Consider the following 17,019-nt stretch of genomic DNA (forward strand, 5'->3'; position numbering starts at 1 on the left):
GACTGTTTTTTTCATCATCTATTTTACATCAGCCTTTATATGATAATGCTTCACTCTTAGGTGAATTCAGCCGCGTATACACATTATTACTTCACACGTAGCTCCAGCACAAAGTTTTATCAGTCAGGAATTGCTTTCATTTTGGAAGAAAGGATACTGTCATTTTGTTATACATAGCCAAAAGCATCACTGTAAATAGCTAGTATACCAAATATTTAATTCTGTTTTTGTATTTAACTTGTGTGTATCTTCATAATAGGGTGCATGGTATGCTTAGCAATTCATGTTAGGAACCTTATGATCTATTCATTGTTTTGAATCATTGCAGCCTCTTGTTATTGCAGTTACAGTACATTTTCTTTGCATGGCTGGCTCTGGCTTCTGCTACTAGTTATTATGTTCAGTCAAAACTGACAACTCTAAATATATTGGAACAAAAGCCCTCAGATGTTGAAAATTGGAAACAAAAACAGGAAATACTGGAAGTACCCAGCAGGTCAAATGACACCTGTTGAGAGAGAAACAGAGTTAGTATGTCAAGGAACTCAGCAGGTCAGGCAGCGTCTATGGAAAAGAATACAGTTGATGTTTTGGGCTGAAAACTTTCATCAGTCCTGATGAAGGGTGTTGGCCCAAAACATCGACTGTACTCTTTTACATAGATGCTGCCTGACTTGCTGAGTTCCTCCAGCATTGTGTGTGTGTGTGTGTGTGTGTGTGTGTGTGTGTGTGTGTGTTACTTGGATTATCAGCATCTGCAGATTTTCTTTTGACTGTAGTATGTCAAATCAAGGTCTCTTCATCAGGATTTGGGTAATGAGGAAACAAGCATGTTGAAGGAGAGGGAATGAATGAGAATTTAATGAATTTATTCCCTCTGTTTGGAGTTGTGTCTGTACATTTTTTCCCAATTTATTTCTTTTTTCCTCTTGTTGTTTTCCAGTTTTTAAAGTAATTGTTGCCTTAACAACTTTTGGTGTGCACCAATTGCCCTCAGTTCTCTCCCCACAAATGCAGTTTAATTTGCTGGGTGCTTCCAACATGTTCCATTTTGACCCAAATATATGTATGTTAGCTTGATGATATTTCTCCTTAACCAGTGAATGATGATAACTCTACTGGCCTGTTGGGAGAAAGAACCTGAGGGTGTAGTGAACTGAAATAATGAGCTGAACAACTGCTACACAGAGTAGAAGTAAGTTGGATTGAGCTTCTGAGCTTGGTGACAGGATTATTGAGTATATTGATCCTTGCTTCTTAAAGAAAATTGCCTGCCAATACACCACTAATTCAGTAAACAGATGTGAGATCAAACCTTGCAGTGGTCTTTATAACTGATGGCAGAAGTATTCGCAGATAGATTGTCATTACGCTTCTGACTATGAATAAGGTGATGTAAGTGCAGCTGTTTGCAAATATTCTGGTCAGTATGGTAGTGCTGCAGTTAGTGCTGCTGTCATAATGTTTCAGGAACCTAGTTTTGATCTTGACCTTGGGGGTTCTCTGTATGGAGTTTGCATGTTCTCCCTGTAACTTGTTAGATTTCCCCTCACATTCTAAAAGTTGTGTTAGGTTAATAAGCTACAGATTTTTTAAAAAAACTATTGCTTCATGTAGGTAAATGGCTGAAGAATTAAAGGGAGCCGATGAGGATGTTTGTGAGAGAGGGAGAGATATAAATTATAGGTGGAGGGGCAAAATGGGATCGATAGGAATTCCGGCAGCCCCAAGGTTTATAACCTCCTGTGTGATAATAAGTAGGTAATATATAGATGAGCACTATCTCCCTGATTGAAGCTTTTTATTGCAGAATATATGTGATTTCTAAATTTCTAATGAAAGATGGGGATTTGATATGGACTTGCAAACAATTCTTTTTCATATTGCATTAAGGCAGTCTAGTATGGAATAGCTTGAAAGTTGAATTGCTTTACTGCAACTCAAAGGAATATAAACCTGATCAAGTATTCGTTTCCACTGAGAAATATATCACTATTTCTAGACTCCATTTTTGGAATGACTTTGTAGTTTTGGAATTCCTGTATATAAGTACATCTTTTGCACTGCAAATTTCAGACAAAAGATCCTCTTATTATGAGCTAATATAATGAGAGACAGTGTGTTTCATGGAGTACTTGTACAAAAGGAAAGTCTGTTCACAACAGAAGCAGTAGCCTGGTAAAACATGGAACTGGGCCACCCCTTGAAAGTGAGGACTGCAGCACTGGCTGAAGTGGTAAATTTCCACAAAGGGAATGAGAATGGAACAGTGCTTCTCCATGCTGGACTGTTGACATGAGTAATGTATTACTTAGAGAAAAGTTTTCCACGGAGGGTTATGACATGTATCTGGGTCAGGTGGATTCTCAGTTTTGATTGTACTGTTCTGAAGGACCATGATGCCTGAAGCCAAAAGTGAAGCACAAGTCATGATTAAAATTAAATCAAGCATTGCACACAACTGCAGGAGATGCAATACCTGTTCTTTCATCTTCTCATGTCCAAGTACCAGGAATAATATGAGAATTTCAGAGGAAGACTTGGTATAGTCTTCATTTTATCCACTCCCTGAATTTGAGCCTCATTTCAGTATTCATTCATGTAGTTCTGCCAGTATCTCGAACATTCAATCCAATGCTAGGTAACAATATTCTAAAAATCATATTTTACTAATGTCTTGACTATATCTGCTTGGAAGCTTGATGATTTTCTTTAAATAGTATTTTTTAACATTAGCAAGGTAAATGGATAATGAAATACACACACACTCTCTCACGCTTGCTCACAGTCTTGCTCACATACAGTACCTTAGGTATATGAATCCCGATGAAAGGATGTTGGGAAGGTGGAGTGCCATGGGTGGACGGGGGGTGCAGATGCAGAGAAGGAGTGCTAGGGGCAGGGGGTGATACTGGTGCATACGCACCCAGCCTGGAGACTAGTGTTCTTAACACATGCACGGTACTATAGTAATCTTGTGTATTGTACTGTACAGCTACCACACAAAAAAACAAATTTAATGACATGTGAGTGATGATAAACCTGATACTGATATGGATCTCTATTGTGCACTGAGAGTGGGAAGGGGGGAGGGAGAGGGAGGGGAACCATGATTGGGAAAGGGGGAAAGGAAAGGGGGGAGGGAGTGGGAAACATCAGACAGACGTAATGATTAATGAACCAATAGTCTGGAATCAGATGACCCTGCCTGGTGTCTCAGGGCTGGATGGTCTGCACCCACGTCACCCTCTGCCTCTTGTTCCACACCCTCCCATGGTGTCCACCCTTGCAATTCTCAACATCCTTTGCTCCTGCCAGATTTAACAAACACTCTCTGCCTTTCATGTTGACAAATAACAGCGCTGTGCAAAAGTCTTATATTGTACATATATACAGTACATACAAGTGATGATCCATTTCACTACTGTTAATTCCATTCCCTTCTATAGTTAGATTCAGTGACATTGAACATCCAGCAGCATGTAATGAGAAATCTCATCATCACAAACATTTACCAGACCAGTGACTGAATATCTATTAATATTATGTTAATCAATAGTTATACTTCTTAACCGGAATTTTGTGATGATGATTGAATCTGTACTGATGTTATTACAGTTGTCTTGAGCAGCTGATTTCAGTAATTACTTGCAAGCAGCGCTTTGTGATAATTACTTCATCTGTGGCTAATTTAGAAGATGTGCATTGTCAATAACTGTCAGCATTGACAATGGCTCCTGACCAATTATCACACCTACATTCAAATATGATATTCGCAATCAAAGCAATTGTATAAGGAATTGTTTTGTTAATAGGATTTTCTATTGAAGAGATGCTATCATTTGGAGTGTATTGTACCAGAGAGTATTGAGGGTTAAACCTTCAAAAGTGTTGTGCATTTATGAATTCTGTTAACAATTTGTTCCAGCAATAAATTTAGTGAAAAAATATATATTGCTTATATAATACTGTTTTAATTATAGATTTATATTATTAGACATATTATGGTCTTTCCTAAACAATATTTGCAATAAAAAAACATTTGTAGAACCTGTAAACAATTAGTCCTTGAAAGCTGAATAACTGCATTTTACATTGGTATTGTGAAGCACTGTTGTAACTCACTCCAGATGCGTGCCCACAGAGAGTAGGTTTATTCTATTCAGCCAGCTGAATATGAACACATCTTATGTAAGCTTAAATGTGCACACTTTGTTTAATTTTATCCAATTTCAGTCTGCAATAATGTAGATTTACTGTAATAGTACTTTTTTGTACAATTACCTCTGTGGCCCTGTTTCTTTTCATGTATCCATGATGCTTGCTGTTAGTTTGGATATTCCTTGCCAGTTTGTCCTCATAGTCAAATTTCCGCTACTCAGCTTTGTAGTTTTGAGCTGCCAGTTCCTGAAAAATTCCCAGTCTGCTCACCTACCAGCAGCTTTTGTCACTTTTCTATATTCTAATTTTAGTTGAACGTAGTGCTTAATATTTTGATCCTTTTAATTGAGTCCATCTTTCCAACTGCAATAAATTTAATGCTGAGCATTATATGTAGCTACTTCATAGAAACATAGAAAATAGGTGCAGGAGTAGGCCATTCAGCCCTTCGAGCCTGCACTACGATTCAGTATGATCATGGCTGATCATCCAATTCAGAACCCTGTACCTGCTTTCTCTCCATACCCCCTGATCCCTTTAGCCACAAGGGCCATATCTAACTTCTTAAATATAGCCAATGAACCGCCCTCAACTATTTCCTGTGGCAGAGAATTCCACAGATTCACCACTCTCTGTGTGAAGAAGTTTTTCCTCATCTCGGTCCTAAAAGGCTTCCCCTTTATCCTTAAACTGTGACCTCTCGTTCTGGACTTCCCCAACATCGGAAACAATCTTCCTGCATCTAGCTTGTCCAATCCCTTTAGAATTTTATACGTTTCAATAAGATCCCCCCCTCAATCTTCTAAATTTCAGTGAGTCAATCCAGTCTTTTTTCAAATGTAAGTCCTGCCATCCCAGGAATCAATCTGGTGAATCTTCTCTGTACTCCCTCTATGGCAAGAATGTCTTTCCTTAGATTAGGGGACCAAAACTGCACACAATACTCTAGTTACGGTCTCACCAAGGCCTTGTACAACTGCAGTAGAACCTCCCTGCTCCTGTACTCAAATCCTTTTGCTATGAATGCCAACATACCATTTGCCTTTTTCACCACCTGCTGTACCTGCATGTCCACTTTCAATGACTGGTGTACAATGACACCCAGGTCTCATTGCACCTCCCCTTTTCCTAATCGGCCACCGTTCAGATAATAATCTGTTTTCCTGTTCTTGCAACCAAAGTGGATAACCTCACATTTATCCATATTAAATTGCATCTGCCATGAATTTGCCCACTCACCTAACCTATCCAAGTCACCCTGCATCCTCTTATCATCCTCCGCACAGCTAACACCGCCGCCCAGCTTCGTGTCATCCGCAAACTTGGAGATGCTGCATCTAACTCCCTCATCTAAATCATTAATATATATTGTAAGCAACTGGGGTCCCAGCACTGAGCCTTGCGGTACCCCACTAGTCACTGCCTGCCATTCTGAAAAGGTCCCGTTTATTCCCACTCTTTGCTTCCTCCCTGCCAACCAATTCTCTATCCACATCAATGCCATATCCCCAATACTGTGTGCTTTAAGTTTGCACACTGATCTCCTGTGTGGGACTTTGTCAAAAGCCTTTTGAAAATCTAAATATACCACATCCACTGGCTCTCCCCTATCCATTCTATTAGTTACATCTTCAAAAAATTCTATAAAATTCATCAGACATGATTTTTCTTTTACAAATCCATGCTGACTTTGTCCGGTGATTTCACCTCTTTCCAAATGTGCTGTTATCACATCTTTGATAACCGACTCTAGCATTTTCCCCACCACCGAAGTCAGACTAACCAGTCTATAATTCCCCGGTTTTTCTCTCCCTCCTTTTTTAAAAAGTGGGGTTATATTTAGCCACCCTCCAATCCTCAGGAACTAATCCAGAATCTAAGGAGTTTTGAAAAATTATCACTAATGCATCCACTATTTCTTGGGCTACTTCCTTAAGCACTCTGGGATGCAGACCATCTGGCCCTGGGGATTTATCTGTCTTTAATCCCTTCAATTTACCTAACACCACTTCCCTACTAACATGTATTTCCCTCAGTTCCTCCATCTCACTAGACCCTTGGTCCCCTACTATTTTCCGAAGATTATTTATGTCCTCCTTAGTGAAGACAGAACCAAAGTAGTTATTCAATTGGTCTGCCATGTCCTTGTTCTCTATGATCAATTCAGCTGTTTCTGAATGTAAGGGACCTACATTTGTCTTGACCAATCTTTTTCTTTTCACATATCTATAAAAGCTTTTACAGTCAGTTTTTATGTTCCCTGCCAGCTTTCTCTCATAATCTTTTTTCCCTTTCCTAATTAAGCCCTTTGTCCTCCTCTGCTGGTCTCTGAATTTCTCCCAGTCCTCAGGTGTGCCCTTTTTTTTGCTAATTTATATGTTTCTTCTTTGGACTTGATACTATCCCTAATTTCCCTTGTCAGCCACAGGTGCACTACCTTCCCTGGTTTTTGTAGTTCAATTGTTGTAGTTCATCCATGAGATCTTTAAATGCTTCCCATTACATGTCCACCGTCAACCTTTTAAGTATCATTTGCCAGTCTATCTTAGCTAATTCATGTCTCATACCTTCAAAGTTACCCTTCTTTAAGTTCAGAACCTTTGTTTCTGAATTAACTATGTCACTCTCCATCTTAATGAAGAATTCCACCATATTATGGTCACTCTTACCCAAGGGGCCTCGCACAACAGGATTGTTAACTAACCCTTCCTCATTGCTCAATACCTAATCTAGAATGGCCTGCTCTCTAGTTGGTTCCTCGACATGTTGGTTCAGAAAACCATCCCACATACATTCCAAGAAATCCTCTTCCTCAGCACCCTTACCAAATTGGTTCACCCAATCTACATGTAGATTGAAGTCACCCATTATAACTACTGTTCCTTTATTGCACGCATTACTAATTTCCTGTTTAATGCCATCCCCAACTTCATTACTACTGTTAGGTGGCCTGTACACAACTCCCACCAGCGTTTTCTGTCCCTTAGTGTTATGCAGCTCTACCCATATTGATTCCACATCCTCCAGGCTAACGTCCTTCCTTTCTATTGCGTTAATCTCCTCTCTAACCAGCAATGCTACCCCACCTCCTTTTCTTTCCTGTCTATCTCTCCTGAATATTGAATATCCCTGGATGTTGAGCTCCCATCCTTGGTCACCCTGGAGCCATGTCTCTGTGATCCCAACTATATCATATTCATTAATAACTATCTGCACATTCAATTCATCCACCTTGTTATGAATGCTCCTCGCATTGACACACAAAGCCTTTAGGCTTGTTTTTACAACACTCTGAGCCCTTATACAATTATGTTGAAAAGTGGCCCTTTTTGCTTTTTGCCCTGGATTTGCCTGCCTGCCACTTTTACTTTTCACCTTACTACTTTTTGCTTCTACCCTCATTTTAAACCCCTCTGTCTCTCTGCACTTGTTCACATCCCCCTGCCACATTAGTTTAAATCCTCCTGAACAGCAGTAGCAAACACTCCCCCTAGGACTTTGGTTCCAGTCCAGCCCAGGTGCAGACTGTCCTGTTTATATCAGTCCCAACTTCCCCAGAACTGGTTCCAATGCCCCAGAAATTTGAATCCCTCCCCCTTGCACCATTTTTCAAGCCACGTATTCATCTGAAATATCCTCCTATTTCTACTCTGACTAGCACATGGCACTAGTAGTAATCCAGAGATTATTACCTTTGTGGTCCTACTTTTTAGTTTATCTTCTAACTCCCTAAATTCACCTTGTAGGACCTCATCCCGTTTTTTATCTATATCGTTGGTACCAATGTGCACCACGACCACTGGCTGTTCACCCTCCCATTCCAGAATGTCCTGCAGCCGCTCAGAGACGTCCTTGACCCTTGGACCAGGGAGGCAACATACCATCCTGGAGTCTCGTTTGCAGCCGCAGAAACGCCTATCTATTCCCCTTACAATCGAATCCCCTAGCACTATAGTTCTCCCACTCCTTTTCCTTCCCTCCTGTGCCGCAGAGCCACCCATGGTGCCATGAACTCGGCTGCTGCTGCTTTCCCCTGATGAGACATTTCCCCCAACAGTATCCAAAACAGTATATCTGTTTAGGAGGGAGATGACCTCAGGGGACTCCTGTACTACCTGCCTACCGCTACGCTGTCTAGTGGCCACCCATTCCCTTTCTGCCCGTGTAGCCTTTACCTGCGGTGTGGCCAACTCACTGAACGTGCTATTCACGACTTTCTCAGCATTGCGGATGCTCCAATATGAATCCAATTGCAGCTCCAGACGCTCAATGCAGTCTTAATATCGGCCACTGCTTATCTACTACCTTTCCTTTCACCTGCTTTCCACTCAAAACAACTCTTCCTGGATTCTTTTTTGTCTTTATTTAAGTTGAAGACACTCATTTTAGACTAGAGGAATTCATCCTCAAACTGTATCTGAAATCTGTAGAGCAAACACGAGGAAATCTGCAGATGCTGGAAATTCGAACAACACACACAAAATGCTGGTGGAACACAGCAGGACAGGCAGCATCTATAGGGAGAGGCGCTGTCAACTGAAACCTGTAGTGTGACTTTAGTTCTTCAAAATCTCATTTTAATCCTAACTCATTACACATGACTAATTTCTTAAAACCTTGTTCCCACCTAGGTTCCACAGCAAAAGGCTACAAAAAAACAATGTACAAATTCACCACTTTGATTAGTCCAAGTCATTTTGCAGGTTAAAACTTGTCAAAATATTTGCAGTTTCCTTCCCATTTATGATTTGCCCTCACGCAAGACAATACTTCGGGGACTAATGGATCATTCTACTCAAGTCTTCTTTCCTTACTGTTCTTTTTGTCTATCCACTGCAACAAATTAACTGCTCATCACTACCTTCCTTGTTTAATAATGCTACCCTTCCTTCCCCGCCCTCTGTGCCTATTCTTTTGGAACACAGAATAGCCCGGAATATTGAGTTCCCAGTCCTGATCAGCCTCCAACCACATCTCTGCAGTAGTTATTAAACCAAATTATTTAGTTCTGTTTTCGATGTCAATTCATCTACCTTGTTACAGGTTCTGCTTGAATTCAGATAGAGTCTCAAACTTTGACATTTTTGCATCTGTTACTCCAGTTCCAATTTTAATTGCACACTTGTTATATTTTTGCTTCTTTTTGTCACATTTTGATTTTTCACTCCTTACCACTCTGCAACTGGTCTCTCTTTTTGATTCGCTTCCTGATACTTGAACCCTCATCCCTTACAATTAGTTTAGAGCCCTGTCAGTAATGCTATTTACACAGTTCTCCAGGATATTGGTCCCATCATGGTTCACATGAAACCCATCCCAATGCAATAGCTCTCTCTTGCCCCAGCACGGGAGATTATTAACTTTATGATTCTGCTTACCCATTTCATTTCAAATTGCTGTTCATCTCCAACACAATGTTTTTCCAAGATGATTAGTGCCCACAGGGACTACAACTGTATCCTCCCCCTTCCAATCCAAATTCCTCTCCTGCCCAAAGAACAGTGTTTGTTACTCTAACAATGATATCTCCTCGCTGGTATATTTTTGTTTCTTCCCCCCCCCCCCCCCATATCATATATCCCACATATGCTATAGTATTCTGGATAGTTTGCATATTCATCCTGCAAACCCTGCATGTATGTCAACAAGGAGCATATGCCTCATACCTATTAGACGATGGTAGGAACTGAGACCTCAGCATCCTCCTGCCTATTTTATAACTATTTCTTACTGACCTTGACTACTGAAAAAAATTTAGGTATTTAATTTACAGAGTGTAACTGCCTTCTGGAAAGTGTTTGGGTAACAGTTCCCCTTCCTGATGTGTCACAGTATCTGAAGCTCAGACTCTCGCTAATCAACTCCGAGCTGGCAGGTCAGTTCCCTGAACTACCAATACTTTCTGTAAGTGTAGTTATCATGAGCCACAGTGAGGGGTATTAGATCCCACATGTTGCAGTTTCAATAATTACCTGCCTAGCCATCTCTCTCTGATTTGTATGGGCAAACAATGAATCAACAGGGTGAAATTGCTGATTGACCATATATATGAATTCAGAGAAGTAGGCATTAAGATCAAGGTAGGGTGTCCCCTACCCTATGAATGTGAGGAAGTCACTGAATACAGTCTTTTTTTTAACCTCATTATCCCTACTGGGCAGAGGCTGACTCATCAGAGTCCTCTGTTCTGGGCCAGTTTTTCAAGTTGTCTCTAGGTATAGTCCATCTTCTTAGTGTATCCTTTCTCTCCCAGGGATGAGATCTTCGGAGCTTCTGTTGGTGTTTCTGTAGCACTGGGTTTTTACAGGATGGGGTTGCTAGCCCCATGCCCAACCCTCCGCCTTTCACAGACGGGCTTGGGACTGTCCGTGGCGGAGTTATTGAATATAATGATTCTGGGATATCAAATGCAGGGATAATTTTGTAGCCCTTAATATCTTTACTTCTGTGTTTCTCTCTAGTGTCTTGAAAGAGGTTTATGTTTCATTTAACCCTGAAGCTGTAGTCTGTCAGCTAGGAGCAGACACTATGGCCGGGGACCCTATGTGCTCCTTTAATATGACACCAGTAGGAGTGGGAAAGTGCCTGCGTTACATACTGAACTGGGAGTTGCCAACTCTGATCTTAGGAGGAGGTGAGTTTATCTGCCTTTGGTTGAAGGATGGTTGAGACTAAATATAGAGTTAACTGCAAATCAATATGCAACTAGATTATTGAACAGTTACATTGTTGGTTGTGAGAAGGATGTAAAAATAAAATTGCATACCTTTACAGAAGGGAATTTTTTAAAACGCTAAAGCCTCTGAGTAATTGTATAACTAAATCATCAGTGGAGCCTATGTATAGCCTGATCTGCTGGTAATGTTCCAGTATGTCAGAACCACATTAGCAACAAATTATAGCTATTGAAGTTTAATCAGATTTCACCTGCCTCAAAACTTCACTCAAAGACAGAAATTCCCTTTCTTCCATCCATTTCCACCACCATCTTCTCTGTATCTAAATTATTCTTTCTCACTTCTTCAGATCTGATGAAGCACCCTTCACCTGGAGTATTTTCTTTCTCTGTTTCCGAAGATGCTGCCTGACCAGCTAAGCTTCCAGCATTCTTAAGTTTCTGTTTCTATATCATGTTGGCTCAAGTTTTCTTATCGAAGTCTGGCCTGGATAGTTTCCACAAGATTATGCCAGCATTATATTGTACTGACCAAGAAACTTAATATTCTGATAACTGCTCCCGTTAAGCCATTTCAACTTGTCCTATCACAGACATTTGCTTTGTTCTATACATGCCTAATCCACTTCCTCTCATACTGAAAATTAATTTGTATCTCTCTCTTTCTCATTTCTGCCCAGGGGTCACATTTCTGAAATGTTAACTTGGTGCCTATCCACAAATGCTAACTGATCTGCTGAATTTCTTCCAGCATTTTCTGTTTTTATTTCAGATTCCCAGTATCTACAGTTACTTTAGATCTTTGAAATGTATTCAAGGTTCTTCCTTAATCCTATCAATACTTCCTTCTGGTGTATTGTTAAATATGTCTCTAGAGGATTAAGGTAGTGGGTGAATTGGGTCCATTGATTTTTTTAAAAAAGTTCAAAAGGCATATACTGGTAAAAGTCTGTCAGGATATGATGCCAAATATTTGGTTATAGGCTCTGATGAAATGCAATCTTAGCTGAAAGAGTGAAGCTATCTCTTTATTATTTGTGAAATTACAGTTTAAAATAAATTTGTAAAATACTGTGGAACCTGAAATGAACACCAGAAGTGCTCAATGCTCTGAAGTCAGGAAGAATTGGCGGGGAATCGAAAAGATTTTTGTGCTATGTTGTCCAGACCCAACTGCAAGGTTTCCTGAGTTTCACCTGCCTCAAAGAATGCCAGTAATTTTAAAGAGGATCCAACAGAAAATCTGTAGTATGCTTATTGTATTAGGGATCAACTTACTGCAGTCTCTGTCAGGAATAAGCAATAATATTATTATACCTACCTTTGATACAAATTTGTTTGTGATAAACTCCCTCATCAAAATGACTATACAGTGGATCACAGACTTGAACCTCATTATATAATATTACTCCAGCCATGACCTAGAAGTTGCTGTTTTCGGTTGAAAATTAAATTGGGAAAAATTAGACTTAAAAGAAGTATTGGGGTGCAGATGAAGGGAGAACAAAAGAGGCTTGAGTGAGGGCAAGGAATTGTGGCTAAATCTTGCATTTATTCTCTTTTACACTTTCCCTTTTAAAATCTTCTGAGGACGATAAACCCTATTGAGAGATGGGTAAGAGTACCAGTTGTATTGAAGTATGTAAAAATTGTCAAAGTGATCTTCTCCCTCCATGGCAGGAGTTTTTGGAGCAGGATCCCACAATTTATAGAGGAAATGAAAGCAGTTCTTGAAAACTATAAAATTTAATTGTTTTGGTAACGAATGGACTAATATCAACTCAACAGTTATCCACCAAGCAATTGTGTAAACAACAATACTCACAGACTTGTATTTTGACAGTATAATAGCCTATTATTGAGAAGTCTTCTTCAAAGTTAAGACTGTTAAGACTGAACCTCACTGATGTTGAGGGGATAAACAGAATAGTAATTGCTTGTATGTTCACGTACTAATAATTTAATGCACTGTACAAGCTCTGAAAACCTTATGTTAAACTGTAGGAAGAGAAAAGATAACCTAATTGATAGTTTTCTTAACTAATCATTGTGCCTTCAAAGGTAATCAATTTGAGTATATAATAGTGTATTAAAATGCTATTAAAATGAGAACTATTAAATAATCTGTGTACAATGCATTGTCTCATATAATATTTCAAGCAACACACACAAAATGCTGGAAGAACTCAGCAAGCCAGGCAAAATCTATGGAAAAAAGTACAGTTGAAGTTACGTGCTGAAATGTCAACTGTACTTGTTTCTGCAGATGCTGCCTGACCTGCAGAGTTCCTCCAGCATTTTGTGTGTATTGCTCAGATTTCCAGCACCCGCAGATTTTCTCTTGTTTGTGATAAGATATTTCTACATTGGTTTGTTTTTTTTTTCTGGTGGTGACAGGAGGCTATAACCATGCTAATACAGCCCGGTGCTGGACATACCTCACTGCTATTATCCTCGGAAAAACTCTGTCTTCAGAAATTCCTGATCATGAGGTAAGACTGCATCAAGCTTCTTTTCCTTGCTGAGTGCTGAGTCATTCTATCTAATCAAAATGGGGATTTTTACTCTGAATGCAGCTTTGTTGTTGAATTGGTCACACAACAATAATGTACTGTTTCTCCATTTTTCCCCAAATGATCCCTTGCACTGAACCAAAGTAAACTGTAACTGTTCGATATCTTAAATAGTTGTTCATTTAAAATTACTTGATGGATTTTTATTTTATCTGTGTAATGTGATTTTGGCAAAGATAGCAAAGGATACAAAGCGATGGGATGATATCATATGTTGGAGTATAATTGTTTAGAAGAAATGAACAATTGTTTGTTGCATGAATTCTTTACTAATGATTTTAAGAATATTACTAAGAGAAGGTACTAAGTGTTAACAGGGACTAGTAGTAATGAAGGAAGTTGACAGAAAACTTTTTTTAAAGTAGCAAATTCAACAGAAAAGTTCAGTTGCCATCAATCTTTATTGTAAAATTATGACAGAATCATTAGCTTTAATTTGCAGAGTACCGTTATTTGATCACAAACATACAATATTCTTCACAGAAATTATATCAAACAAAGAAGTAGCACTGACCAATGTAAGGAGACACCATAGTAGGTGATCATAAGGTTTATCAAAGAGGAAGGTTTTAAGAATCATTATGAAGTATTGAAGAGAGGTGAAGAGAAAGTACGATGGTCTGAACATTTGGAGATTATAGAGAAGTCAAGAGAGTTGGCATCATCAATGTATATGATGCTTTCTCAGCTGAAACACAGCATGTGGATATGTGGATGGTGGGTGGGGGTGATCATGTGAGACAATAGAAGAACTACTACATGTATGGAAATTAGTCACCAAAAGGAGATTCTTCGGTAACAAATGGACAAATATATATACACACACACACACACACAAACACACACACACACACACACACACACACACACACACACACACACACACACACACACACACACACATATATATATTATATATAAACTGTGTAACTATGGTCCCACATAGCTCGTAGCATTAGAGGGGACGGGGTGGGTCTGGTCAACTATATAGACACTAAGAATTTGGTTCACATATCACTCACTCGCAGATTGATTCCCATGCTCCTGTTCACACATTGGGTCCTCAGTTCCTGTGCACCTATCTATTTGCTAGTGCCTAGTCAGTGGGTCCATTTAATATCAGATAATGTATACAGTATACAACCTGAAATTCTTACTCTTTGCAGACAACCATAAAACAGAAGAAAACACCAGAGAATGATGAAAGAAAAAAGTGTTAGAGCCCCAAAGTTCCCCTCCCCCTCTCAAAGCATCAACCCTCCTCCCACTTGCTCCAGCAGGAAGCATCAGAGCCCACCACCCATTAAGCAGTAGCAAAGCTCCCAAAGAAAGACCATGGTCTGCAGTCCATCAAAAAAACATTGTTCACCCAACAGTTTGACATGCCACCGGCCCTTTCTCTCACTAACAAGGGACAGAGAGGTGTCACCCATTCTACAGCTAGAGGGGAGACCAAAAGATTGCTGTTTTGATGTTACAGTATAAACCGATGCTTACTTGAGCTCACCCAACTCAAGAACCGGCAGATCCCACCCCCCCATTGAGAGAGAGAGAGAGAGAACAAGAAAAATCACTTGAGTGCAGAGACCTGGACATCCACACTTGCTGCCTCGCTGTTCCAAACTCCTGCAGTGCCCCAGTTGGTGACACCAGCAAAGAATTGGGTTCATAGGGGCCACCCGAGGCTGCACCCCGAAGGTGCACATCTTCCAGGCCATTCCTGGAGAGATCAAAGAGATCAGTGAGTTCCGGGAGCAGGAGCCTACTGCCATGAAGAACTGCATGATCAAGACTCTTGACAAGACCCCAACCATCTTGAAAAGGGAAAAAGAGACATCAAAGAGAGGAAATTATGCTATTTCACAGCTGAGAACATAGAACATGGAACATAGAATAGTACAACACATTACAGGCCCTTCGGCCCACAATGTTGTGCCAACCCTCAAACCCTGCCTCCCATATAACCCCCCACCTTAAATTCCTCCATATACCTGTCTAGTAGTCTCTTAAACTTCACCAGTGTATCTACCTCCACCACTGACTCAGGCAGAGCATCCCACGCACCAACCACTCTTGAGTGAAAAACCTTCATCTAATATCCCCCTTGAATATCCTCCCCTTACCTTAAAGCCATGTCCTCTTGTACTGAGCAGTGGTGCCCTGGGGAAGAGGCGCTGGCTGTCCATCCACTCTGTCTATTCCTCTTAATATCTTGTACATCTCTATCATGTCTCCTCTCATCCTCCTTCTCTCCAAAGAGTAAAGCCCTAGCTCCCTTAATCTCTGATCGTAATCCATACTCTCTAAACCAGGCAGCATCCTGGTAAATCTCCTCTGTACCCTTTCCAATGCTTCCACATCCTTCCTATAGTGAGGCGACCAGAACTGGACACAGTACTCCAAGTGTGGCCTAACCAGAGTTTTATAGAGCTGCATCATTACATCGCAACTCTTCAACTCTATCCCTCGACTTCTGAAAGTTAACACCCCATAAGCTTTCTTAACTACCCTATCTACCTGTGAGGCAACTTTCAGGGATCTGTGGACATGTACCCCCAGATCCCTCTGCTCCTCCACACTACCAAGTATCCTGCCATTTACTTTGTACTTTGCCTTGGAGTTTGTCCTTCCAAAGTGTACCACCTCACACTTCTCTGGGTTGAACTCCATCTGCCGCTTCTCAGCCCACCTCTGCATCCTATCAATGTCTCTCTGCAATTTTCGACAATCCTCTACACTATCTACAACACCATCAACCTTTGTGTTGTCTGCAAACTTGCCAACCCACCCTTCTGCCCCCACATCCAGGTCATTAATAAAAATCACAAAAAGTAGAGGTCCCAGAACAGATCCTTGTGGGACACCACTAGTCACAACTCTCCAATCTGAATGTACTCCCTCCACCACAACCCTCTGCCTGCTGCAGGCAAGCCAATTCTGAATCCACCTGGCCAAACTTCCCTTGATCCCATGCCTTCTGACTTTCTGAGTAAGCCTACCATGTGTAACCTTGTCAAATGCCTTACTAAAATCCATGTAGATCACATCCACTACACTACCCTCATCTATATGCCTGGTCAGCTCCTCAAAGAACTCTATCAGGCTTGCTAGGCATGATCTGCCCTTCACAAAGCCATGCTGACTGTCCCTGATCAGACCATGATTCTCTAAATGCCCATAGATCCTATCTCTAAGAGTATTTTCCAACAGCTTTCCCACCACAGACATAAGGCTCACTGATCTATAATTACCTGGACTATCCCTACTACCTTTTTTGAACAAGGGGACAACATTCGCATCCCTCCAATCCTCCGGTACCATTCCCGTGGACAACGAGGACATAAAGATCCTAGCCAGAGGTTCAGCAATCTCTTCCCTTGCCTCGTGGAGCAGCCTGGGGAATATTCCATCAAGCCCCGGGGACTTATCCGTCCTAATGTATTTTAACAACTTCAACACCTCTCCCTTAATATTAACATCAACCTCACTCATATTGTCCTCACCATCATCAAGTTCCCTCTCAGTGGTGAATACTGAAGAGAAGTATTCATTGAGGACCTCGCTCACTTCCACAGCCTCCAGGCACATCTTCCCACTTTTATCTCTAAT

At 40.6% G+C, this 17,019-nt stretch overlaps 1 protein-coding gene across 1 annotated transcript in view; it reads left to right on the forward strand.

The window, feature by feature from the left end:
* Window positions 1-17,019, forward strand: part of hdac8 (histone deacetylase 8) — a 98,031-nt gene that overhangs the window by 68,514 nt on the left and 12,498 nt on the right. Inside the window, exons 9-10 of the mRNA XM_059977278.1 lie at window positions 10,623-10,795; window positions 13,235-13,329. Of these exons, the coding sequence (XP_059833261.1) occupies window positions 10,623-10,795; window positions 13,235-13,329 (268 nt within the window). The remainder of the gene's footprint in view (window positions 1-10,622; window positions 10,796-13,234; window positions 13,330-17,019) is intronic.

This window comes from Hypanus sabinus, chromosome 8 (assembly GCF_030144855.1).
Source record: "Hypanus sabinus isolate sHypSab1 chromosome 8, sHypSab1.hap1, whole genome shotgun sequence".
In the NCBI taxonomy this organism is placed as follows: domain Eukaryota; kingdom Metazoa; phylum Chordata; class Chondrichthyes; order Myliobatiformes; family Dasyatidae; genus Hypanus; species Hypanus sabinus.